This window comes from Callionymus lyra, chromosome 18 (genome assembly GCF_982586985.1).
Source record: "Callionymus lyra chromosome 18, fCalLyr1.hap1.1, whole genome shotgun sequence".
Taxonomy (NCBI): Eukaryota; Metazoa; Chordata; class Actinopteri; order Syngnathiformes; family Callionymidae; genus Callionymus; species Callionymus lyra.
The window spans coordinates 12,663,603-12,688,737 of NC_141835.1; the positions used below are offsets into that span (position 1 = coordinate 12,663,603).

General features: G+C 38.2%; 1 protein-coding gene across 2 annotated transcripts in view; it reads left to right on the forward strand.

Annotated features, from left to right (window-relative positions):
* Nucleotides 1-23,778, forward strand: part of mta1 (metastasis associated 1) — a 32,901-nt gene extending 9,123 nt beyond the window's left edge. Inside the window, exons 2-18 of one of the 2 annotated variants that reach the window (XM_087779530.1) lie at nt 1,510-1,577; nt 3,558-3,651; nt 12,926-13,052; nt 13,270-13,333; nt 13,815-13,932; nt 14,359-14,461; nt 15,871-15,970; nt 16,204-16,392; nt 17,376-17,450; nt 17,545-17,603; nt 17,679-17,866; nt 18,974-19,122; nt 19,899-20,088; nt 20,207-20,296; nt 21,619-21,774; nt 22,965-23,152; nt 23,212-23,778. In XM_087779530.1, the coding sequence (XP_087635656.1) occupies nt 1,510-1,577; nt 3,558-3,651; nt 12,926-13,052; nt 13,270-13,333; nt 13,815-13,932; nt 14,359-14,461; nt 15,871-15,970; nt 16,204-16,392; nt 17,376-17,450; nt 17,545-17,603; nt 17,679-17,866; nt 18,974-19,122; nt 19,899-20,088; nt 20,207-20,296; nt 21,619-21,774; nt 22,965-23,110 (1,916 nt within the window). In that variant the 3' untranslated portion in view covers nt 23,111-23,152; nt 23,212-23,778. The remainder of the gene's footprint in view (nt 1-1,509; nt 1,578-3,557; nt 3,652-12,925; nt 13,053-13,269; nt 13,334-13,814; nt 13,933-14,358; nt 14,462-15,870; nt 15,971-16,203; nt 16,393-17,375; nt 17,451-17,544; nt 17,604-17,678; nt 17,867-18,973; nt 19,123-19,898; nt 20,089-20,206; nt 20,297-21,618; nt 21,775-22,964; nt 23,153-23,211) is intronic. The other variant, XM_087779531.1, reaches the window with a different exon arrangement.
* The last annotated feature ends 1,357 nt before the right edge of the window (nt 23,779-25,135 follow it).

Sequence of the window (25,135 nt, forward strand, 5' to 3'; positions counted from 1 at the left end):
ATGTGTCCTATAGTCCTCAGTCATCGCCAGGATCTCAATTTAACGACCGCTACCATGTAGCGAAATGTGTCCAAACACCAGCTTGAAAACAAGTGACCGTATCCTCTCGTTCTCAGTCATCGCCGGATTTCATCGTTACTTAAGAAAAATGTGTCCAAACATCAGCTTTAAAAGCTGCTGAAGTCAATGTATCCTCTGGTCCTCATTCATCACCATGATCTCAATTTAACGACTGCTACCGTGAAGCGAAATATCTCGAGACATCAGCTTGAAAACGAGTGAAAGTATCCTCTCGTTCTCAGTCGTCGTCATTTGATTGTTACTCTATCAAACATATATAATATGTTTATAATATAGGGCAGATTTTTATTATATTCTATTTAGATCTTTTCATTTTATTATTCTATTTCTGGGTGTTTTTTATTTTTTATTTGAGGTATTGCGCTTGCTGTTGTTTAAACTGAATTTCCCCTCGCGGGACAAATACAGGATTTCTGATTCTGATCAAAATAAGTGCAAAAATCAGCTTTAAAAGCTGTTGGAGTCCACTGTATCCTCTCGTCCTTAGTCATCGCCGTGATCGTTTAAAACGGTCCTTTAGCCGAGAAAAGTACTGACTGCTACCATCTAGGGAGTTTATTTGCAACATAAAAATGCTTTGAATATTTGGATATTAGTTGTTAATACAAGAAACGCATTGTTTTTATAGATACTCGAGTGAAATCTAAACGATACAATAATGAAGATACAAAAAATATCTAAATTCTAGCAACGGCTACCACAAGCTCTCTTGTCTCCGTTGCTCAAACCTATAGCTTTATCCAGTTATACATGGTGAATAATCAGACCGATGGGCATTTGGGTCGATCAGGAACGTATAGACCAGTGGAGCAGAAGGCAGCGGCCGTGTTGGACGCAGGATGGATGTCAAAGCTGGCTGCAGGCGCTCAGCAGGATGGTTGTCTGAACCCGTTAAGCAAAGCCAGGAAAAAAAAATCTGCAAGAGTCGGTTCTGTGCTCTGGTTCTGCTACTGGACGATCTCTGGCCTCCTCGGTCAAGGATACGGGAGCCTAAGGGAGGATGGGGGGGTGACGGGTCTGGTGGAGAGGTTTGGGAGGAAGATTGGGGGGGGGGGAATGATCCAGCTCCAGGCAGCAAACCAAGTGTGGACTATAATCTGACAGCATTCAGCCAAGACACATGCAGGGCTAAGACCAGGCACCCTACCAAGACCGGGGCCCTGCGGGGACATCCTTGCGAGAGCTAAGCCCTCAATGAGCCTGGAGCTCTGCCAGGAGCGACACACACACACACACACACGCATACAATACACACATTCACACACTCCGACGCTGGCAAACACATGCAACAATAACAACACACATGACTGCTGTAGACAAAGGGGATACATGGAGGCAGTTAAAATGGCGTGTGGCCTGTAATTCAGTCCCAACGAGCAAATGTTTGTGTCACAATATTGACCCGACTTCTCCTCCTTCTCTTCGCAGATTACGTTTATTTTGAGAACTCGTCGAGTAACCCACTGCTGATCAGGAGGATAGAGGAGCTGAACAAGGTGGGTGTCGGTGTGTCAAGATTTGAATTCCCAACACAAAAGCTTTATTGAAACCAGTGTTTTCCATTCGCGAGATAAAAACTGGAATAAATAGTAAGTTTGAATATTTTAGTCTGGATATGATAATCAACCACAGCGAAACCGCTGCTTCTTATTCACACAGGGGTCCTCGCATAAAATATCTTCTCTCGTCTGGATGTTCTCCAAGAAAGAATCGGGGTCTGTAGACAAACCTGAGAATAAATTGAGGGTTTAAACTTGTTAATTCAGTTTCTTTAAGTGGAATCATGCTTTAAGATTCAGTTTTTTTTCCGCAACACGCAGCACAACTGGGGTCTTAGAACCGACGAGGTAAATAAAAACATCCATTTTATTTTTTCAATTTAATCTATTCGAGATCAACCCTCCGTCACGGTGACGATGCAGTCGATGATCGTCTCTGCGGACCCGTTAAAAAGGTCTCGCTGTTCCTCGGCTGTTTGATTGACACGGAGCTCAGAGGGAGACTTCTGTTTTCGGGTTTTTTTCGCCGGCAGTGCGTGTTCTCCGCAGGGACTTCCAGGTGTCTGATCTCCGGCGTCTCAGTCTTCAAAGTAAAGTTTCGGTCAAAAGAAAAAAGGCTCTGATTACCTCCCCTTGTTTTTTTTTATATTTATTTATCTTATATTTATCTTAAGGAAAAGATGGAACGAGTTGACTTAATATGAGAAACCTTGTAGGCCCGACTTGACTGAAGACGCAGTTTAAATGTAGAGACATTTTAATTAACTGTAAAGACTTAAGTCTTGCTTGTTAAACAATGTTTGTAGATAACAAACGTGGTCACATTTTACCTCGTCAATAATAACAATAATAATCATTAATAATTATAAAAAAAATTTAAGGCAACTTTAGCGACACAGATATACCAACAATAAAATAAAGTCACAATACAATAAACCACGAGGTGAAGCATAAAAACAACACAGTACAACAAGAGGGTAACAGTAGATGAAAGATTAATAATGTGATCCCTTATAAAACTGTTACTTCTCAAAAGTAGGGGTGTTACAAAATATCAATCTGGTGATGTATCGCGATATTATTTTCCACGATATTGTATCTATATTCAACAGCACTGTATCGATTATTGGTAAAGCTTTTTTTGGGTCATTTTTGGATAGTAAGTCACATAATGTTGTATATTAATTAATTAATTGTAATATTTTATGCGTTACCATAGTTTGTTAATGGTTTGTCATTTATTAAATATAATAATCCCGGTGATGACTGAGGACCAGAGGATACAGTCGGCTCCAGCAGTTTTTAAAGCTGATGTTTGCACATATTTTGGTTTCAAAAGCAGTTACGACTTTGTCAAGAGTCATGTGGTCTGTAAGTTCTGCAGCACAAGAGTCAAATTTAATAGTTGAATTTTTTGTTTTACAAAATTAAATTGTGGTTACTGTGAAGGATATACTGTATATTTAATTATTAAATTGTAGTGAAGATCATTGTGCTGATTCTCAGTTATTTACTGCTGCCATGTGGAAAACATGAGTCTTTATATAGAAAATAAACTTCAGTAATTATGTTGTTATTATTATATGATAAAACATTGTAGGATTCGTAATAAAAACACAATCATCATCATGTTATTATCACTAGCATTGCGGCGTTATTTAGCGTTCCCAAATTCTGCCATGCCTAATTGATAATGCCGAGTTGAATTCCTCTGTGTGTCTCATTAGCTGTCTAGCCGGAGCAATGATCGTTTCTTCTTCATCATCATCATCATCTTCATCGTCCTCCACATTTGCAAAGAAAACCATCTCTTCTTTTTGGAAAATCCCTTCGATCTCGCTGCAGAAAAACTTAAGAATGAGTCTCATTTATTAGGTCGTGCGTGTCTATGAATACAAGTGTGTATTTGTGTGTGTGGGTGCACGGTGTGCGGCACTACTTGTTGCCATGGTAACGTTGATTGTCTCTGGTTTGCAGACAGCCAATGGGAACGTGGAGGCCAAAGTGGTGTGTTTTTACCGGCGCAGGGACATCTCCAGCACACTCATCGCCCTGGCAGACAAGCATGCAAGTGAGTGATCAAACCCAAAACCTGGCGAAAGCCGGCGTCCAACAAGGCCTCCGCCGCCTTTTCTGTTTACCTTCACCGGTGATCAAATGAGACTCGATTGTCATTGGAACTAATGCGTAATTGACTTTATATTTCATTAGAGATGCACCGTTACCTGCAGCCCGTCCTCGCACACATGCGCCGCTCGTCTTCATTTTCTCATTATTAATGACGAGAAGCTCCGAACACGCCAGACACTGGCGTCCGTGATGGAGCTGCTCATCAAACACGAGGAGGGTTTCCATAATAAAGGATCGCTTCAAACAGCGAAGGAAATCGAGAAAGAAATTTGGGATGATGACTCCGAAATTTGTTTTTTTATTACGGCTTTAATGCCTCATTGAAAATAATCATTTTTAGCCGGGGTTGTATATTTATTTAATTTTAGCCGCCATTAATCTAGTCTGACTGAAACGAGATGAAAACGATCATTTGCAACAACCTTAACTTATGACTTTTTAGTTTACTTTTCTGTTGAAATTGAATTTCTTCAAATTCACAATTTCGAAAAGATGATATATGACTATTCTTGAAACTACACTGAAAAGTCTGAACAAAAGGTTACTTTTGTGCATTTAGAAATTCTGTATAATGACAGTAAAGACAGTAAATATGATGCCGTGGAAGTAGGACATTTTTTTTTAGTTTTTAGTTATTTTTGTTAGTAAAATGTAGTCTCTTACAGCTTTACAATATTTATCAGCTTTTTGAGGCAGTATTCTGTCATAGTTTTTGCTTTTTTAGAAAATACACTATAATAGAAGTGTTTTTATGACCTTTGCAATGTATTCTTGTATAACTATAATGGGAATGTGTATATCTATTTGTATAATTACAATGTTGTGGTTGTTATGGTAATTTTGCATCAGGCAGTCTTTTTCTTTATTTGATTTGTTTTTCCCAAACTGTTAAATCTAGTCGGTTATCAATGATGGTTTTCATCTAGTTTTAGTCAACAAAAACGGAAGACATTTTAAAATGAGTTTTCAAGGAGATATTCTCTCCTTTTATTAGTGCAATTCTGTCTCAAGTGCATAATCCACATTTTCTTTCCTCCAAGTTCACGAATTCAAGGTCAGAAACGGCAGAAAGCAAAACAGTAATTATAGCATTTTGAACCACATTTAGTCGTGATTTTTTTTATTCCTCAGTATTATTGCTTTGAATATTTATTCCTATTCTTGTGTTTGTAACATAATCACCAACGCTAAAGCCCAATTCTGTCATAGTTTTTGTTGTGTAGAAAGAATTGATTTTACCACGTGAAAAATGGGAACAGTTTAACGACCATTACAACCTTACAGTAAGCAAGCTGACCAGCTCAATTTTGTGAAACATATTTCGGTAAGGGAATGGTTGTCGTATAAAAAAATGTTTCCCTCTTTCTTTAAGAGTCCAAAAAATGATCTTCACAGTGTGCTTGTTGTGCTGCTAGACGCTGCGTGTAACTGCTGCTTTGACAAGCTATTCTGTCATTTCTGAGTTCTGTGGTGGGCCACCGAAAAACCTGCTTCTCACTGTTGTGGCTTTTTGCTCCTCCATCATCATAGAAGGGCCGGTGACTACACACAGGAAGTGTCTCGCTCGGTTTGGAAGTCTTTTTTAACCAGCCTGTGTTGTTGGCTTGTGGTGCTTTGACTTACAAAACTGTGTACCGGTTGATAAAATAACTTGACCGACTTGGTTGTGTTGGGTGTGTAGGTCTGAAGTGGTTCAAAAAGAGGGTACGTTGTTGATGTCTCGATGTTCATGAGTCACATTTCGGCGGTTCTCTGAAAGGTACACGTGTTGTCTTTCCAGACCACCTTGGATTGTACGTCGGTCTGCTTAGTCACTCTCAGGAAATCTTAATTACACTTGGCACGCACCGTCCTTCGCTCACCAGCAAGTACGAACCTCAAAAAATCAGTGTACATTTTTTAACCTATTAAAATTACAGGAGGGCTAACATTTTTGACAGCAGTAACACCCTCCAGATTGTGGAAATATTACCTCTTGTCTTCAGAGCACCAAGATGAATATTCTATACCGTTGTTTCCTGCGGAGAAGCAAAGTTTGTCTAGGTCTAGCCTTGTGGTTCCGAATGTTTTCCCAGCTGCACCGTGGCACCGAGCCCGCTGACATTTGATTTGCGTTAAGAAGTTCGAGCCACCGAACACAACTTGGGTGTGGACTGTATCCTGTTTCTGCTTTCTGTTCGTGTTTCCCTGAACGTATGTTAACTATAGATGAAGTTGTTTTTTTTTTGGTAAATACACAAAGGTGTTTGTCGGCGTAGTCGCCAAAACTAAATTGATCTTTATGGCCCACAAGAGAATATAAGCTGTCACTGAGTGTGCGTGTGCATATGTGTGTGTTTGTCTTTACGAGTGTGACTCATTGATCAAATATTCTGCTCGCAGAGATTCCGAGTCTCCCTGAAAGTTTCCCTCTAAATGCCTTAAGCTCCTCCCACGTGTCTATAGGAGCTCCTTTGATTGGTCTGTGTGCTGGATTCAGTATTTTTAACTATTATTATGTAATCCAACAAAATATTGTCCAGTAAACGAGTATAATAAACGTCAAAAGAGTCATTTATTGACGTCCTATTTCAGTTTTTGTAAAACATCCATATCCGACCTAATTTAGTCAAACTGTATGATTCATTTAAAACGTCCCCTGATTCATTTTTAATTTTGACAAAAAAAAAGTGCTCGAGAAATCTTGGTTATTTCTTCATTTTAGTTATTATTAATAGAAAAAATGTAGCGAGTGGCATGAGGATAACAAAGGTCCTACTGTGTATTTCAATGAAATCCATTTGTGTTTCTGATAATACGCAGGTGCGCTATACAACCACTAGTTCTGTCTCCATTCAAGAGCATCCTAATCCCATTACAGCAAAGCCCTTCTAGTAGTTAACAGATTTTATTATTGTAGTGTCATTTTAATTTGTACTAAATCATATGTAACAAAATAAACAAGTATAAGAGTCAAAAGAGCCGGACGGCTGTATATATTGAGGTCTTATTTCAGTTTTCAATGGAGGGTTCCTCGGGGGGGTCCCCCAATCCTATTTTCCACCATGGACTGGTTTTTAGAGGAGTTTCTCTATGAACTCGACTTCCAAGTTTTGGCAGCTTAAAACATCAAAAATAAAATGACACGACAAGAATTTAAAATGGATGTTGTGTCCGTGAAAAATACATTTTGGCTAAATCGTAGTAGGGCTGTGTATTGTCAAGGATCTGGCCATACAAGGGCAACTAAACAATGTATTGCAATACTTTAGGACAAAGAATATATATTGAGTTTCTTTACAATTTTCCAATAACTAAATTATTTTAGTGTAGTCAACACACAATAAAGACGACATGAGAGAAGACATTTTGGCATTTGCAGGATTTTTTGGGTGATAAAAAAATTAAATAAACAAGTTAACAGAATTCAAACAACTGTTATTTTATAATTATCGAAAACAGTGCTGTTGAATAAATGCTGTATTGTTGTGTATCAATATTTACTTCTTTTACTTATGATGAGTATTGTGTAGAGAAAATCTGGTTGTTTTTCAAAATAAAACACCACTTGGGCCGTAATCACCAATTTAATGGGAAACATATTAACATTTATTCGCTTCTAGCCCTCAATTTATTCTCCGGCCGGTAACAAATGTGTCACGGACTGGTACCGAGCCATGGCATCAGTGTGGAAAAAATACCTGAATCCATTTAAATATATTGAACGTGTGCGTGACGGAATCACGGAGCCTGAGATCAGCGGACAAATCTTTAGAATCGATTTATTTCGTTCAGTCAACGGGTACCGACCCAGGAGTAGAACGTCTCCTCATTTGCGAGACTAACTAGTAGGAATTGTATCATTTCGGTAGTCCTGATGGCGTCTGTAGTTCCCCGTGAAAGCCGCAGGAGGAGAGGGAAGTCTGGGACTTATTGATCGGACTGCTGCCTGACATCCAAACTCAAGATAAACGCAGGAGAATGAATGGATTTGTTCATTGGCCTCCACAATGTTGTGGACAAGAATTGTTAGCACGATGCTAAGTCGACAAGGCTCCAGATCCTGAATTACACCCCGTAGACTATTTAAAATGAATAACGGCTATTGTTTTGGTCCATATTTCCATTTCTATAAACCGTTTAAAGCTTTTAAAAATAACCTAATGAAGCAGTACTTGTGTATTTTTCACTCCATCATGGCTGGTCTGTCCTCCTTCACTCCTTCACTCCTGCTTCTTGTCCAGCCGCCAGCTCTCCCGTCTCCTTCTTCCTCGCCCTCCCCTCGCCGCTTGGGTCCTGTAAGTCGACCCATTCATCAATAATTGATAATTGGCCGGGACAGGTGAGATGGAGAGGCAATTTGCAGAGAGCATGGGTGCAGTGCCAGGAGATTGGCTCGGGAGGAGGAGGAGGAGGAGGAGAGGACGGAGCTGAGGTTGAAGAGTTAAGTTTCAACTCTGATGTGTTTACTACTTGTAGTGTTATAGGAGAAATATGATTTAACTGGAAGTTTAGCTGGTGATCACTTTATTAACCATTGACACGACGGTCAATATCTTGTTTTTTGCTGGCTTTTGTCTCTATTAAGAATAATACATGAATATATACAGTATATATTAATAGTTATGACTAGAATGGTGCAAATTCTGGAAAGTCACTTGTTTCCAAGGCTGTACATGTATTGAAAAAATATTTATATCGCGATTTTGGCACGTGCGATATATCTTGCTATCTTGACATTCTTTTCTGTGTTAATCTTTGTATCCTTTGTCTTTGTTATTTGTCTCTGATCTATGTTCTTTATCTTTAGACTTAGATTGTAAGTAAGTATTTTTTATTTGTATAGCGCTTTTCCAGACCAGGGTCACAAAGCGCTCCAATCAAAACAGTACTCAACAAGATGCCCTTTAAAGTATATACTTTATTCTTTCTTTTTCTTTGTTCTTGTGCTTATTTTTTATGAATAATCGTCTGTATTGCTGTGTGCTAACGGGAAAAACAATTTCCCAAAGGAGACCTCCTGAGGGATCAATAAAGTTCTATCCATCTACCTATATGCATATCGAAAACATGCGATATTTTATCATTTTTTTTATTGTATAAATTAAGCATTTCTTAAATGCGTAATTTGACCAATCAGTGTCACGTTCTGTTAAAGTTGTCAATTTGTACTTCTATGTCTCACAGGAAACCGTTGCAAGTCCCGCGAAACTGAGCGTTATAAGTGATATTTTTCTCCGATCATGTCGGCACAGAAGCGCGGTAATAAACGAAGGCAAATATCGCTATCGTTTTCCTTATTTAATCCCCCTGACCTCCACTACAGTACTCGCACGTGTGCACATTTTTAGGTGAAAGAAAAAGATATTGCGTTAATATCGATATCGCAATTCAAGACAACATTGAATATTGCACTATATTGAGAGTGAAGGGATCTTCAAAACCTTTCTAGGTCCACATGGAACACCATTAAAGCCCTATAATTTATTCCTTTTTCAACTGTTTCTTCTACTTTTTCTTAAACCTGTTCATCCGGTTTTTTTTAAGCTGTCTTGCTATTAGACATCACTGATTAATTTTAAATGGTATTTATATACAGTAATCATGAAGTACTATGACAGGAAATGTTTTTGCACTATTATTGTTACCGGGTCTCAGTTTAAATGATTCTCTGGGGCAAACAATGTTAGGGTGCTGTAGATATGTTTATAATAACTTTCTTTTATATATATCTATATTTATATAGATATATAGATATATATAATGTATTATGAAAGTAGTACCGTGTTCTTAACGTTTCACTTTTAACGGTAAACCTGCATTTTGCAGTTTTAAGAAAACAAACCAGAGTATCATAATCATAGAGGATTTAAAACAGTTTTTAATGAAACCAATCATTTGAAACAATGTTAAACGTTTTTCACACACACAATTTTACAATTATTTGATCAACTCTTCATCCACGTTTGGCCTCATCCCTTCTCAAAAACGGTCTTTTCATTGCCGACTTCTGCTTGTCCAACGAAATACTTTGACTCCCGACTTTGCCCTTGTTTTCTCATTATTATAGTAGCAGCAAATTTGTTTAACAAAGCTCCAGTCGACTGTTGAAATCCTGGCCGAGCAGAGCAGTTGTTGTGGCGGCTCCAAACAAAGGACGCAAATCATTCAAAGTGCAGTAAATAACTATCATTATTTTCTCCATTTATTGCTGTTATCTTCTGTGTTTTTACCTCGATATCGAAAGTAATTATACTTGTTGACCTCAAATTCAAAGTCGCCAAAATAGATTTGCGTTCATGTCGACCACAATCCTTCTGGATCTAAGACGGGATGTTTTTTAAATTCAAATTAAGCAAGTGATAAATAATACAAGCTGTGAGTGAGACCGGGAGACGCAAACAACATAATCAATCACTGTCTGCAGGGATGTGACCGGGCATCTTTGATTCCCTCGGTCTTCATGAAGGAACTGTTTTGTTATTCCTCTCTGTGTTTCAAATGATCTTCGCTGATTCAAAGCCACGACCATCTGTGAGGTTTTCATCTGGTGTCGTTTTTTTGGTTTTGAAATTAGCCAAGATTGTATTAATCTTTGTTGCTACAAAGTAAGACAAAATGACATTTTTGGTGTTGTTGTTTGTTTTACTTTCGCTTAAACTCAATATAAAATATTTATTTAAGTTTCACCATTTTATTCAGTCATTCAAACTACAGCCAAACGCCTTCTATTTTATTTAGAGCTTTACGTTTTTGCCATAGTTTAAATATATATACATATATATATATAAAGCTGAAGAGAGGAAGTCAAGAGTGTTTCAACATTCTGTGTAAAACATCCATGTCTTTCAAAATTCAGTCAAACCGTTTCTCTATTTGATCTAGAAAAGTTTTTGTTTTGGCAAAAAAAAAGAAGCAAGTGCTCGAGAAAATCTTTGTTTTATGTATTATTAATGGAAAAAATTTAGCTGGTGGCATGAGGATAAAGAAGGTCCTACTGTGTAGTTTATTAAAATCCATTTGTGTATCCGATTATACTCAGCTACGCTATATAACCACTAGTTCTCTCTCCATTCAAGCACCTCCTAATCCCATTACAGCAAAGCCCTTCTAGTAGTTGGAAGCGATTTTGTTTTAATTATTGTAGTGCCATTTTTAATATGTACTTAATGATGTATAACGAAACATACATGGATTGTATTTTTCTGGCTATAAGGCCCAATTAAACTCTTTATATTTTCCCAAAAATCAGTGGTCAACAATAAAAAACATATTTAATAATTCTGGTTTAACTTGGTGACCTCGAACTGATAACATGTCGTACACAGCGTTATAAAGGTTACCATTGTATTACTCCGAGAGACCTCATAGTAACTGCCTCAAAAGAGTAATACTATATTTATTTTGTCATTTTAATTCAAGCTTAATTACAAAAAAACAGAAGAATTAATAACATTTTTGTACTTGTCATATTTCTTAAAAACTGTCCATAAAGGCTTGTAAATGGTCGCTGTCTAAAAAAAACTTTATTGACACCACATCACATGACCAAAACACACGCATATCATTCGTTAACGGCAGGAGAGAAAAAAAAATTGTAAGTGGTTATTTATTTTTCTAAACATTTATGATTTGAAATCTGTGTAACTTTTGACACTTAGTAAACAAGGTTGTTGTTTTTTCGTCTCAAATATTTTCCCCATTAGTCGCAGCCGAGTAGAAATAAAGTGCTATGGTTTAGCGGCGCTAAAAGGCAGCAGTGGGGGGGCATGTTTGTAATGGAAGTAGAATTTCGCTCAACGCCGCTCTGACGGGCTCCACTTACCAAGCGACACATGAAAGCAGCGTAATGATGGCCGACCAGCCCAGATAAACTCCTCGCACCTCTGCTTGTCCCCACTTGTCTAATTTAATACTCGCCACACAATTTCCTTTTTCATTATTGCACCGGCACAGTAGCAATTACGCTATTCTCGCGTGAGCGGCCGTCGCCGTGGAGAGATCCGGGCACTTTTATTGATTTTTTTTTTGGCCACACGGCTCTCCTGGAAAAAAAAATCCTCTGATTGCTTTTGTTCTGCTGTCGCTCGCCTTCTCTGATGAAAGTCCAAATGAACGGGAGCAGACGACGCTCCGACACCAGGTCGTGTTTTCTCTTCACTCTGTGGTTTCTCTTCACGTGAAGCAGATGTCACTCCTCAACACCTTCTCTTGCTGTTGTGTCCTTCATTTCTCACTTGACCCGTTCCCACTTTCCTCGTCACTTCACATTCCAACTGTCCTTGAAACCATTATTCTTCAGTCTTATTCACTTTCCTGGTGGATTATCTCCTCACGAACTGCTGTAATGATGTCAATATATGACAGTTGTTTTCATGTGTTTGATGTGTAGATATTTTGAATAACGACCAAAGATATTTTCAGTAAAAGATGATGGAAATAATTGATAAAAAATGTTTGTGTTAAATACAATTATACTAAGGTGAAGCTTTGAAAGTGTTTTTTTTATCTAGATTAACATCCTGAAAATTTTAAAAACAATTGTAAAAATCTTTTATCTATCTATTACTTTATTACTAACTTATTTATTGCTAATCTATTTATCGATGGCTAATATTAAACACTTTTGTGACTACTTTTCATCTGAAAAGTTCTATATATACAAGTTCTATAAATACATTTTATTTGTTTTATTTTAGTTACAACCGTTTTTAATTTTATTGTATTTATATAGTAAATATCTATATATAGAGAGGGATATATACATATATTATATAATAAAATGGCGTTGATTACTTTTTAAAACCCGTCAGTATGACATTAAATATTATTCAACCAATGATATATTTGTGTAAAAAAAACCTCATTTTTAAAGTGGATTGTTGATTAAATTGTTTCTCCATGCTTTACATAATTTTTTTTTACAGTTAAGTGAATTACAATTGATTGTTACATAAAGACACCCCTATCAAGTTCATTTCATAATGATAAATTGCTTGACTTCATTTCATTGAGATAGATAATATATATATATATATATATATATATATATATATATGTGTATAGTACTGGATAAATAAAACGCATTTAAAACGTTCTATCATGACACCTACTTATTGTTTAGATGTAATACATTTGTCAAATAAGCTGTTTTTGTAACTCGTTTCTTGGTTCAAGCTTCTATTTTTGAACCCGTCCTGCTCATTGACCTTTGCTCCCTCTCTCTCCTCTCTCAGGGGAGCTGGAGGAGGAGATGGAGAACCCGGAGGTCGCCGACCTCCCGGAGAAACAGAAGCACCAGCTCCGACACAGAGAGCTGTTCCTGTCCCGCCAGCTGGAGTCTCTACCTGCGACACATATCAGGTACAGCCGTGAACACCAAGCAACGTTGTTCATAGAAAAATTCATCTCTTTTCAAGCTAATAACATTTTTATTTTTATGTCTTTGTTCATTATTTAAGGCATACTCTTGTCTGTGTTTTGACACTGTTGTACTGAGAAGTTCATTAAGAATAATAACAAAAATAAAAGTACTTTTGTCGCAGAACAATTCATCTTTATTTGTCGTATCATGTCTAAGGGGGAAGTGCTGCGTGACTCTACTCAACGAGACCGAAGCGCTGACGTCGTACTTGGACCGAGATGTGAGTTTGATCCGATGCTTTATGTTCAGTAAACATTACTTTAGCTTCTTTTTTCTTTTTTTTTACCTTTTAGCCACATTTAGGGAAAACTACCAACACCGTCTCGGAGTGGATTATCAGCAAAAGACTTCTACAGCAGCAACCAAATGAAAAGTTATTGTTCTATAAATTAAAAGTTAATGTTCTATATACGTCCAAAATAAATTGACATAGTTTAGTAAAAGCAGTGATAAAGATATAAACCTATATGGTATTAAACCATTTATTAATACAATATTTAGTAGTTTTTATTAGGTTAATGGTTTCAATCTCTCTAGCGTCCAAACTATGTTCGCAGTCTTGTTCACAGGCGGAACTTATTTAACATGAAATTCCCTTCGCTCGTCCTCATCTTAATCACCGACGTCCCTAAAGGTCGCCACATCCACATTCGACACGATTCCGCTCTTGAGAAAATCACTTCCCTTCTGTGTGTCGCCAGGACGCCTTCTTCTACTCGCTGGTGTACGACCCCCAACAGAAGACCCTGCTGGCGGACAAAGGGGAGATCCGCGTGGGGAACAAGTACCAGGCCGACATCACCGACCTCCTGAAAGAAGGTACCTCCAGCCGCGTGACCCGTGTTTACTACAGTTACGGTATTATCTCCACTACAATCGGATATTTGTTGGGCTGTAGCCGAAGGCGTTGGTTGCAAACGGTGTTTCTTCCAGACACAAGCGCGAGTGTTTTAAGAGTCGGGTGTTTTTGCCAGAACTTAATTCTCAGCAGGTGGGAAAAAGGCAGTGAAAATTGCAATTAGCTCACCGTGGGACTCGGAGCGCCTCTAATTAAACGCATGCTAATGAAATTCTCTTACATGTGTGGAGGAGCTCCGGCAGGTTTTCGTGGCGCTCTGACAAACCCCCCTAAATATTCACCTCTGGGATTCATTAAACGATGAGATCTTTATCCGGATGTTTTTCCCGAACCAATGCGCTCACAGAACCAGGCGTGACCCGTAAACTCTGTGTGTTCTTTGGAAGGTGAGGAGGACGAGCGGGACCTGGAGAAACTGGAGGAGAAGATTTGGGAGCCCGACAGCTCGCTGACGGAGAAACAGATCGACCAATTTTTAGTCGTAGCTCGGTAAGTCGTCGTACTTGAGAAACTTTTTTTTCCTCACATTGTCCCACAGTTTTATTCCAAAGAAAGATTTTTTTTAATTACATTTTCCCAGTTATATTTTGATCAGAGACCTGGAACCCCATCACACGAACATTTTGCAGAACAAAATGTGTTATCACTTGACAGGAAGTTGGACTTTGATATCGCACTTTCTTTCTTTCAGGCTTAATTATCTCAGTTTCACACGTATTGTGGACTTATCTTATCTTAAACATTGGTATCTCTAAAGGTCAACATTGTTTTGTCAGACAATTTATGACTTGGTCTCTGCCAATTTTCTTCACCTCTTTCACTTCAAATGTAGGCCTCTTTATTTGTCAATCTTCAAATCATTGGTTCTCAAATGAGAAGCCCACGTATCTGAAGTATCTACATAACGTAATAAATTAAAAATCACATGAATATTATTTAGCGGGCGCACGGTGGAGCAGTGGTTGAAGCGGTTGAAAATGATTTAATATTATTTATTAAATATAATTGACTATGTAGTGAGGGCTGTCAAACTTGATCAAACAACTGTTAAAAATATTGAAGTAAGGAAGTATGACTTTGATTCATTGAGGCTCCATTTATCTTGTTTTTTTCTCTTTGTCTTCAATCATCAAAGAAATTTATATTTTATCATTTATCATGTTGACATGGGAAATCTCTTTCCCTTATATTCATACAACATCGTTGATAGTAGGGGGTGTGTATTGGCAAGGATCTGGCGATACGATGTGTATCACAATACATGTGTGACGATATGATACTGTAGGAACAACAATATATTGTTTCTTCTAAAGAAACAACCATTTTCTGGCTTTTACAACAAAGAATTGAGAAAATACTTTCACTAATCAAACATGAAAGTACTTTTCAAAATAGTTATAAAAACTTTTTGTGAGATAAAACATCGAATGATTGTATTTTATACACGCGCTATTGAAATATAAACCTTTTTTTAATTATTATTTCAAATGTGAATTTTTAAATAATATACATATACATATCGATGCAGAATCTGGAATAAAAATATCTATATTTTCTTACAGCACTAGTTAATAGATCCACCATATCAACTCAAGGTGTTACCACATTAAAGATTGGGCCACAAAAAATGACCTGTCAGGCCAGATTTTACACGTTTATATTAGGAAATCAAATTGGATTTTTCAATTTTCCTATTAAAAAACAACATTAAAAAAATCTTTATTTGTAAAAACGACAAAACAAATGTCCAAATCAACATTATTTTCCTCATTTATTGTTTTTCTTCATTATGTAATTCGCATCTCTAGCCTTTCACTGAGGTTTTGAATGGTAGCACTAGTCAGATTTAAGGAAGACGATGTATATTTCTGTACTCATGTTTGGTTCGTATCCAACAGGTCGGTAGGTACGTTCGCCAGAGCTCTAGACTGCAGCAGTTCTGTCCGCCAGCCGAGCCTCCACATGAGTGCAGCAGCCGCCTCCAGAGACATTACCTTGGTGAGTTATCTCTGCATCGACACACGTATGCACCGGATCACCACATCATGAGACCAGTATTAAAGAGAGTCTCGGTGTCTGGTCTCCGTAACGAGCCTCTGCATTCTGCAGCGTATCCTGCCCTAGATTCTTCTCCTATAAAAAATGGATGACCGGCCTCCGAGCTGCCCACCAAACTACTATAGATCAACCGTCGACGACTGGATGAGTTTTGTTTTTTTTCCTTCCTTTAGTTCCACGCCATGGACACGCTCTACGCCATGAGCTACGACATGACCCGAGCCATCGCGGCGCTGGTGCCTCAGGGCGGACCCGTCCTCTGCAGGGACGAGATGGAGGAGTGGAGCGCGTCGGAAGCCAACCTGTTTGAAGAAGCGCTGGAGAAATACGGCAAAGACTTCACCGACATCCAGCAGGATTTTGTGAGTAGAAAACGGAACGTGTTGAGCGTCGCCTGCCAGTTCCTTAAAGTACTTGATTATTCTTAAGCTTTTAAAAACAGTTTTTATACCAAAACGAATCTTGTTCACACAGATTTGGGAATAAAATAAAATGCGAAATTAAGAAATGTTACAAACTATGACAGTAACCAAAAGTAGTAAAACATAAAATGTGAATTTAACATTAAAAACCTGAATTAATCGACACAATTGTTAGTCAAAAGCCATAAGCATTGAAGGACAATCCTCTTTAAATCATTATGATTTATTTCGTAATATTTACAATAGTGTTTTTATTGGAGTTCACGTTCACTTAATCATGAGTTTTGTTGACTTGAGGAACACAACAAAAACACGTCAGATTTAGTTTGTTTTTAGGCGTCTAATGTGAAAAAACAATATTTGTAAGATGCTACGACCTCCATTTCCTGTCAGCAATTTTTAACATGAAAAAAGCAAATTTTGGAAGCTGGGAAATGTCCAAGGTTATAGTGTTCGTCATTGTGTGCGTCACTCCTCCACCTGGTGGCGAGTTATTGCTACTGCAATTTACTTTAGATGTTTTTTTTTCAACAACATAACCTAAACTCCTTATAGGGGGCGTGGCCACAACTTGTTATGTGACGGACGATAAAGTATAAATTTAAGTCTGAAAATGTAAGTAAGTAAGTAAGTAAGTAATATTTATTTATATAGTGCTTTTCGAGACCAGGGTCACAAAGCGCTTTAACAATCAAAACAATACTCAAAACAGTACATACTTCAAATATCAAGACAACACCGAGAACAACACAGGAGTTCGAGAAATTCAAGGAAAAGCCTGAACAAATAGAAACGTCTTAAGATGTTTCTTAAAGAAGTCAGTAGACTCCATCAAGCGCAAAGAGAGAGGAAGATCGTTCCAAAGCAAAATGTGAGATTCATTACAATACAACTTTATTTGTATTTCTTTTTTCAAATTGCAGTTGCCATGGAAATCTTTGACGAGTATTATTGAGTATTACTACATGTGGAAGACCACAGACAGATATGTACAGCAGGTAAGAGCCGTGTTTACACATGAGCAATACATTACATTTCAGCTTTTTAAAATGAAAACATTTGATTCCTTCTTCTTCACGTCTCTTCCTGCAGAAACGATTAAAAGCGGCCGAAGCCGAGAGCAAACTCAAGCAGGTCTACATCCCCAACTAGTGAGTCTTATCTTAGTATTTTCAGTTAAAGTACTTTCGGTAACAAGCGTCTCTTCTTCTTCTTCGTCGTCGCAGCAACAAGCCAAACCCCAACCAGCTGTGCAACAATGCAAAACCTGCCCTGATGAACGGGTCAGCCGCCGGCGCCGCCGCACCCCCCGCCCCCGCCACTGCCGCCGCCGCCGCCGCCCCGGGCGCTCCGGCTTTAACCCCGGGTCCGGGTCAGACCCCGACCCTGGGTCGCGCCTGCGAGAGCTGCTACTGTAAGTCTTGAGATTCCGTTCACGTTGAAATGATTCTGTTCTGTGGTCGAACTTCTAGAGAAGAAAATCAGTGTCTTTGGAATATTGAATGGTTGAATTTAACATTTCATTGTTGAAACTTTGAACTGTTTATTGAATTTTTTTTTTTTTTAAGCACTTAATTATTCTTTTGAGCCATTGAATTTAAATAAGTGTTTATATTAACAGGTTATAAATTAAAAAAAATTAAAAATTCACACAAATACATTTTTGTTAAAATAAATACATTTTGTTTTACAAAGTTTGTTGTTCTAATAACAGTAAAACTATATTGATGCTATTTTACCAACATTTACATATTGAATTTAATAGGCTACGATTTAAAAATATTAAATCTTTTTTTTAAACTTTAATTCAAATCATGATTTCTATAAATAAATAATAGAATATATATATATATTTTTTTTTTAAATAATTATTTTATTTGAATTTGACGAAAGACAACATTTCAATAAAAAAAAAGAAAGGTTAAATTCAACCTCTTAAAGCAGCTCTGGGTAGTATCCGTCTTAATATTGTTCTAAACATATACTCGACACTACCACTTTAGTCCACTGGCGTCGCTCGACCTCAAATCGCATAGAATCGCTTTAATATTGTTTTTTAATATTTTGATGGCAATGATATTGTTTAATGGACGTGTCAAGAATGACAGTCTATTACATCCAAGAAAATACATTTTTTTTAAACGCTTCTCAGGCTTTTATCATCAATGGAACATGAATTAAACTGAATATTTTTTTTCTTTCCTTGCAAATGCCTCGTGGGCCATGATGTGTGAAGGGATGGTGTGTGGGTGTGATGACTAGTGCATTTATAAATTGGTTGATACATTTGTAGTTGTAGTAACACAAGGGAGAGGAGGATGAAAGACCAGTATGAGGGAATGATCACTTCAGAGGAGGATCTGTGAAAACTGACATTAAAAGTAAAGTGAGAGAATAAAGGGTTTTTCTACCACTGAGACTTTAGTATTTTCAAATCATTGCAAACCTCTTATGTAACATGTACAGAAATTGTATGAAAATGATTTTTGGGGGCGTAAACGTGTGGGTGTTTGTCCTACAGCCAGCAGCTCATACCAGTGGTATTCCTGGGGTCCCCCCAACATGCAGTGTCGTCTCTGCGCCACCTGCTGGACCTACTGGAAGAAGTACGGCGGCCTGAAGATGCCCACCAGGCTGGAGGGAGAACGACCCGGACCCAACCGCAACCTGGTACCTTTTTTAAGTTTCTTCTTCTGGCAACAAGAGCCTTGATCTGATGTAGAACCTATTTTTTAAGGACGAGAAATGCCAGCAAAATGGCAAAGTAATCACACAAGAGGTCATAATCAATAATTACCAAACAGGAAGTCTGACTTTGATCCTGTCTTTTTATTCTTTGAAGCTTGTTTTCATCTAAGTTATCGCTCTTTTGTTCTACTTCACCAGCATATTCCAGTTGTTTGATCTGTTCCTTATCTTAAATGACGCTGGCATCTCACGACATGAACATGAAACAGAATATGATTAAATTACATTAAAAACTGCTAATTCCTGTGATTCATGTTAACCATGTGTTTTGTGGGGTTAAAGGTTTAATCATACATTTTATATTTATCAAAGAGGGGCACAGTCGGTTCCAGTTTGTATGTCTCTCCCCCTGTGTTTCATGGGTTTACTCCGGGCACTCCGGTTTCCTCCCACAGCCCAAAAAACATACAGTTTGATTGGGGAACTTGGGGAAATTGTCCGTAGCCATGAGTGTGTGTGTGAATGGTTGTGTGTCTTTGTGTGCCCTGTGAAAGACTGGTGTCCTGTCCAGGGTGTCCCCTGCCTCTCGCCCGAAGAAGCTGGGATAGACTCCCCGCAACCCTTATAAGGGAATAAGCGGCACAGAAAATAAAAGAATGAATGATATTTATTGAAGAAACTTTGAATAATTCTGTCGTTTCGTTCATGTCGCTCAAAGACAACTTTTGCCGTTAACCTCCGTCCTGGTCTTCCTCCAGAGCCCGCACGGCCTCGCCCTCCGTCACAGTGGGAGCCCCAAGTTCGCCGTGAAGACGCGCCAGGCCTTCTACCTGCAGACGACGCTGCTGACGCGGATGGCGCGGCGGATCTGCCTGGACGTCATCAAACCCCGACTCCTGGCCAGACACCCCTACCTCCCCCTCAACACGGCGGGCATCAAAGCAGAATGTAAGTATATCATTATTGCGTTTATAATCCCATCAAAAAATACTTTTAGCATTAAGAAGCTACAAGGCCTAAGGAGCATTTTTATAGTCTCTTATTTTGACTCGACTGGTTCCGTCAGGTGCCCTCCGGTTACCAGACAAGCCGAGCAAATGCTCTCCACTTAAACCTGTGAATCGCAAACCTCTGGAGTCAGTCGTCCGCTATTTAGGTAAGAAAATCTTTTTTCTACTCTTGAATTATCCGCGTATGCTGAAAAAAATAACAATAATGATGTGAGTAGTGAAGTCGCTTCAAAGATAATTGAATAGTATCGAGGAAAATAGTTGAGATTTATTTTACCTAAGAAGTTAAACAATCAGAACGAATGAACAGATTCTGATTCAATTTGATGGAAGGTTATTCATGATAAAAAGAAATAAGGTTAGAATAATGTTGAGTTTCTGTATTACCATCTGGACCCGGGGATTTTTCGCCTCACACCCAATGATAATAATGTTCATGCTGATAACGTTACCTTGAAAGATGAGGATCATTAATTTCAGCAAAATAAATTATCTTTCTCTTATTTTAAGATAAGTTAAGCCTCAAAGAAAAAAAAGGGTCAAAATCATACTTCCTGTTTGGTAAATAAACATTTTGTTTGGCCCCCAACTTGGACTTACGACGATATTTTGACAGCTCTAGTTTAAATAAAGCTGTTGGAAATATTTCAAATGCAAAAAATAATTCAAGATTGAGTCCATTTTGTCAATACTACTGAGTTGTGTATTGTCAAGAATCTGTTGATACGATACAGTAACAATGATACAATATATAGTGATACTGTACAAGTATAAATTTGTAGTATTGTCGAGTACTTGACTCTGGTGTTGCAGAATATATAAACTTGAAAGAGTCGTAACTGCTTTCATTTGTTTTCAAACCAAAATATGTCCAAACATCAGCTTTAAAAGCTGCCGGGAGTCACTGTATCCTCTCATCCTCAGTCATTGCCAGGATCTCAATTTAACTGCTACCATGTAGCGAAATATGTTGAAACATCACCTTGAAAACGAGTGACCGTATCCTCTCATCCTCAGTCATCGCCGTATTTCATTTTTACTTTAGTAAAATATGTCCAAACATCAGATTTAAAAGCTGCCGGAGTCACTGTATCCTCTCGTCCTCAGTCATGGCAGAGTGTTATGACTGCTAGTGGTCAGGAGTTGAATTGCAACACTGTAAATATTTGAATATTAATTGTAGATTTGGAAATCAAAATATTGTATTTATAAACATGTTATTGAAGTTGAATCATAGAATAATATTATTAATACTATGATTAAAATATTTAATAAGCTTTGAAAGCAAAAAATAATAATAAATACATGCAAAAGAAAAGAGTATTGATACAGTATAGTGAAACAAATATATCAATATGTTGGTGTATTAGTAATCTACATATCTTTGGCAGAGGTCTATGCTCTCTGAGTGCTTTTACATGCATGAAAATGTGAAAAATATCGATGGTGTTTCCTCGTCACTCCGCAGAAGCACATCCGCGTCCTGCCAAACCGGACCCGCCGCCCCGTGGACCGTCCATCTCCACCGGCAGCCTCACGCCCATCAAGTCCACGCCCATCCTCAACAACGGCTCCCCGACCATCCTGGGGAAGCGCAGCTACGAGCAGCACAACGGCCTGGACGGTAAAAACACGCTTGAATTCCTTCTTAAAAAAGTGTGACGTTATAGTCCACGTACAAAAAAGTCGCGTCTGTAGCTCGTGAGCGCCCCCTGTGGCTCGTTAGTCCACCTCGACCGGAGTTCATGGACTGCTCAAGGGTGAAGAGTGAGGATGGGTCGCTCTCATGTTTGGGTTTATGTCCTACTTTCAACGTCCCCGTGCACCAGAGGAGACGGTCCGGGTGAGAGGGGAGGGGATGGCGAGAGGTTGCGATTGGACGGACGGCTCTAGCTGGAGGCTACGATCCATGTTGTCATGGTAACAGCGAGGAGCAGGAGGCGGCGAGGAGCGTCTTCAGGGAGAGCAGCTCCACTGATCCTCCTCCGGCCTGGGCTGGGTTTTAATGATTCTCAACCGAAGCAAGAAGAACTTTCTCGGTCTTTTAAGGATGTTCAGAACCTCGGGGATGAGTCGGGACGTCACCATCCAAATGTTTTGTTCCACGCAAAGATACATTTTAGTGTCGGGGATTCTGTTTGGAGAAGAATTCAGGGGGAAAGATGTAAAAACAAAACAATTATTTATTTAAACTGTTTTTGATAAGCTGTCAATCATAGTTTAGAGGTGTATGTTGCCTATATTGATTCAGTTTAAATTTGCTTTTTTACATCATTATTTTTTAGTATTTTAATTTAATTTGGGCTTTTTTCCTTTCTATAGATTTAAATCAAATATAAAATATGATTTAACATTATACATTTTTTGGAGGATTTTCTGTCCTTACCTTCTTTTTTAATTGCATTTTTATATTTATTTTATGATTATTTAAAGAAAAACAAGTAAAGTATTTTGGATTTATTTTTAATTTTTATTTTGTTTTAAATGTTTTATTTATACAAAATATTCCGCTATTTTTACAATATTATAAATGACATTGGTATTTTAGTTGACACCCTTTTATATTTGTATTATTTCCTCTGTTATTAATAAATATAGCAATTTAATATCTCTTATTTCTATTATTTATTGGCAAAAAGGAAATAAAAAAAGATGGCGACCCCACTAGAAGACTCTGATGCGACCACGCTTGAAATGCATTTTAATAAATAAATAATAATAAATAATTAAAACAAGTATACAGTGATGAAATATGACATTATGAAAGGTTTTCAGCTGATTTAATGTATTTCTGTATGTACTCCCACGAAACAGCCACCAGAGGGCGTCATCCTGCTCTTCTCTGTCCAGGCTCCAAATCCAAAGTCTTGGCTCCTCAGTGGGAAATAATGGCTAAGAGGATGAGCGACGTGAGCCGAGTGTCTGCTCCCATGCAGGACGAGATTCACGAACTGGACTGAAAAAAGCCCTGGAACAAATTTTTACTTCAAAGCCGACCAGAGGTGAGATTTTAAAAAAAAAGATGTTTTTATGTTGTTCTCATGGGTGTTTTATGTTCCAGCTAAGGGGGAAACTTGAATTGTCCTGCGATCAGCTCCAGCAGGAGGACGACAGCGCCACCATCAGTCCTCAGAGATCCTCGTCCGAGGAGGAACTTTTCATACCGGATCACAGAGATGAGCCTGCGTGTACAGGACTGCGTTTATTACTGCATTTCTCGCTATAACTGTTGATGTAATTTTTGTTTGTTTTTTGTTCAACTCCATTTATTTTGTGATCAAATGGTGGAACCCGAGAAGTTCCATGAAAAAAAAAAAATGTTAAAAAAAAAAAAAAGAACCCTGTGGAGAAAAAGGGTGAAGGACTGTACAGAAGACTTTCACGTCAGTTCTTTTGTATTCCACAAGGAGGCGCACTTTCATTTCTACGTCATACTCCTTGTTTTGTTTTTTGTTTTTGTTTTTTTCGACAAATGCTTCATGGGAATCTTGAGTTTTTGTGAGCCGGTCGCTCTTTGGCCAGAAAGGTTTAACTTATTGAGAAAGACTTTGCGGCTTTTTCTACCTTTTTCACAAGTAATGCATCTATGCTTCGATATTGTAATTAAAAAAAGAGCCTTGATTTTCAAGATCTCCGTCATTCTGTCTGTAAACCATGTTTTCCCGACACAGGTGTCTCGGGAAAGCTCCAGACGGACATGACGGTAAAGTTCGCAGGAGAACATTTTCTCCCACCTGTGTTACTCCTGATATTACCTCTGCCAAAGAGGTTATGTGATCGTCTGATTTTTCTCCTTTAGTCGTAATAATTATTTAGTTTAGATGTTGATGAAGGGACATAAAAATCTACAGGTTTTGTTTAAATCTGACTGGGTTGAAAGGACAAAAGACAAGGTCGGTTGCAGGGGATCCAATAAATCTAGAAAAAGACGAGGTCAGTTGTATGGGATCCAATAAATGTAGAAAAAGACAAGGTCAGTTGTAGGGGATCCAATAAATGTAGGAAAAGACAAGGTCAGTTGCAGGGGATCCAATAAATGTACAAAAAGACGAGGTCAGTTGCAGGGGATCCATTAAATATAGAAAAAGACGAGGTTAGTTGCAGGGGATCCAACAAATGTAGAAAAAGACAAGGTCAGTTGCAGGGGATCCAATAAATTTAGAAAAAGACGAGGTCAGTTGCAGGGGATCCAATAAATGTAGAAAAAGAAAAGGTCAGTTGCAGGGGATCCAGTAAGAAATAGAAAAAGTGAAGGTCAGTTGCAGGGGATCCAATGAGAAATAGAAAAAGTGAAGGTCTGTTGCAGGGGGTCCAATAAATATAGAAAAAGACGAGGTCAGTTGCAGGGGATACAATAAATATAGAAAAAGTGAAGGTCAGTTGCAGGGGATCCAATAAGAAATATAAAAAGAGAAGGACAGTTGCAGGGGATCCAATGATAAATAGAAAAAGACGAGGTCAGTTGCAGGGGATCCAATGATAAATAGGAAAAGACGAGGTCATTTGCAGGGGATCCAATAAATGTAGAAAAAGACAAGGTCAGTTGCAGGGGATCCAACAAATGTAGAAAAAGACGAGGTCAGTTGCAGGGGATCCAATAAATGTAGAAAAAGACAAGGTCAGTTGCAGGGGATACAATAAATATAGAAAAAGTGAAGGTCAGTTGCAGGGGATACAATAAGAAATATAAAAAGAGAAGGACAGTTGCAGGGGATCCAATGATAAATAGAAAAAGACGAGGTCAGTTGCAGGGGATCCAATGATAAATAGGAAAAGACGAGGTCATTTGCAGGGGATCCAATAAATGTAGAAAAAGACAAGGTTAGTTGCAGGGGATCCAACAAATGTAGAAAAAGACGAGGTCAGTTGCAGGGGATCCAATAAGAAATATAAAAAGTGAAGGTCTGTTGCAGGGGGTCCAATAAATATAGAAAAAGACAAGGTCAGTTGCAGGGGATACAATAAATATAGAAAAAGTGAAGGTC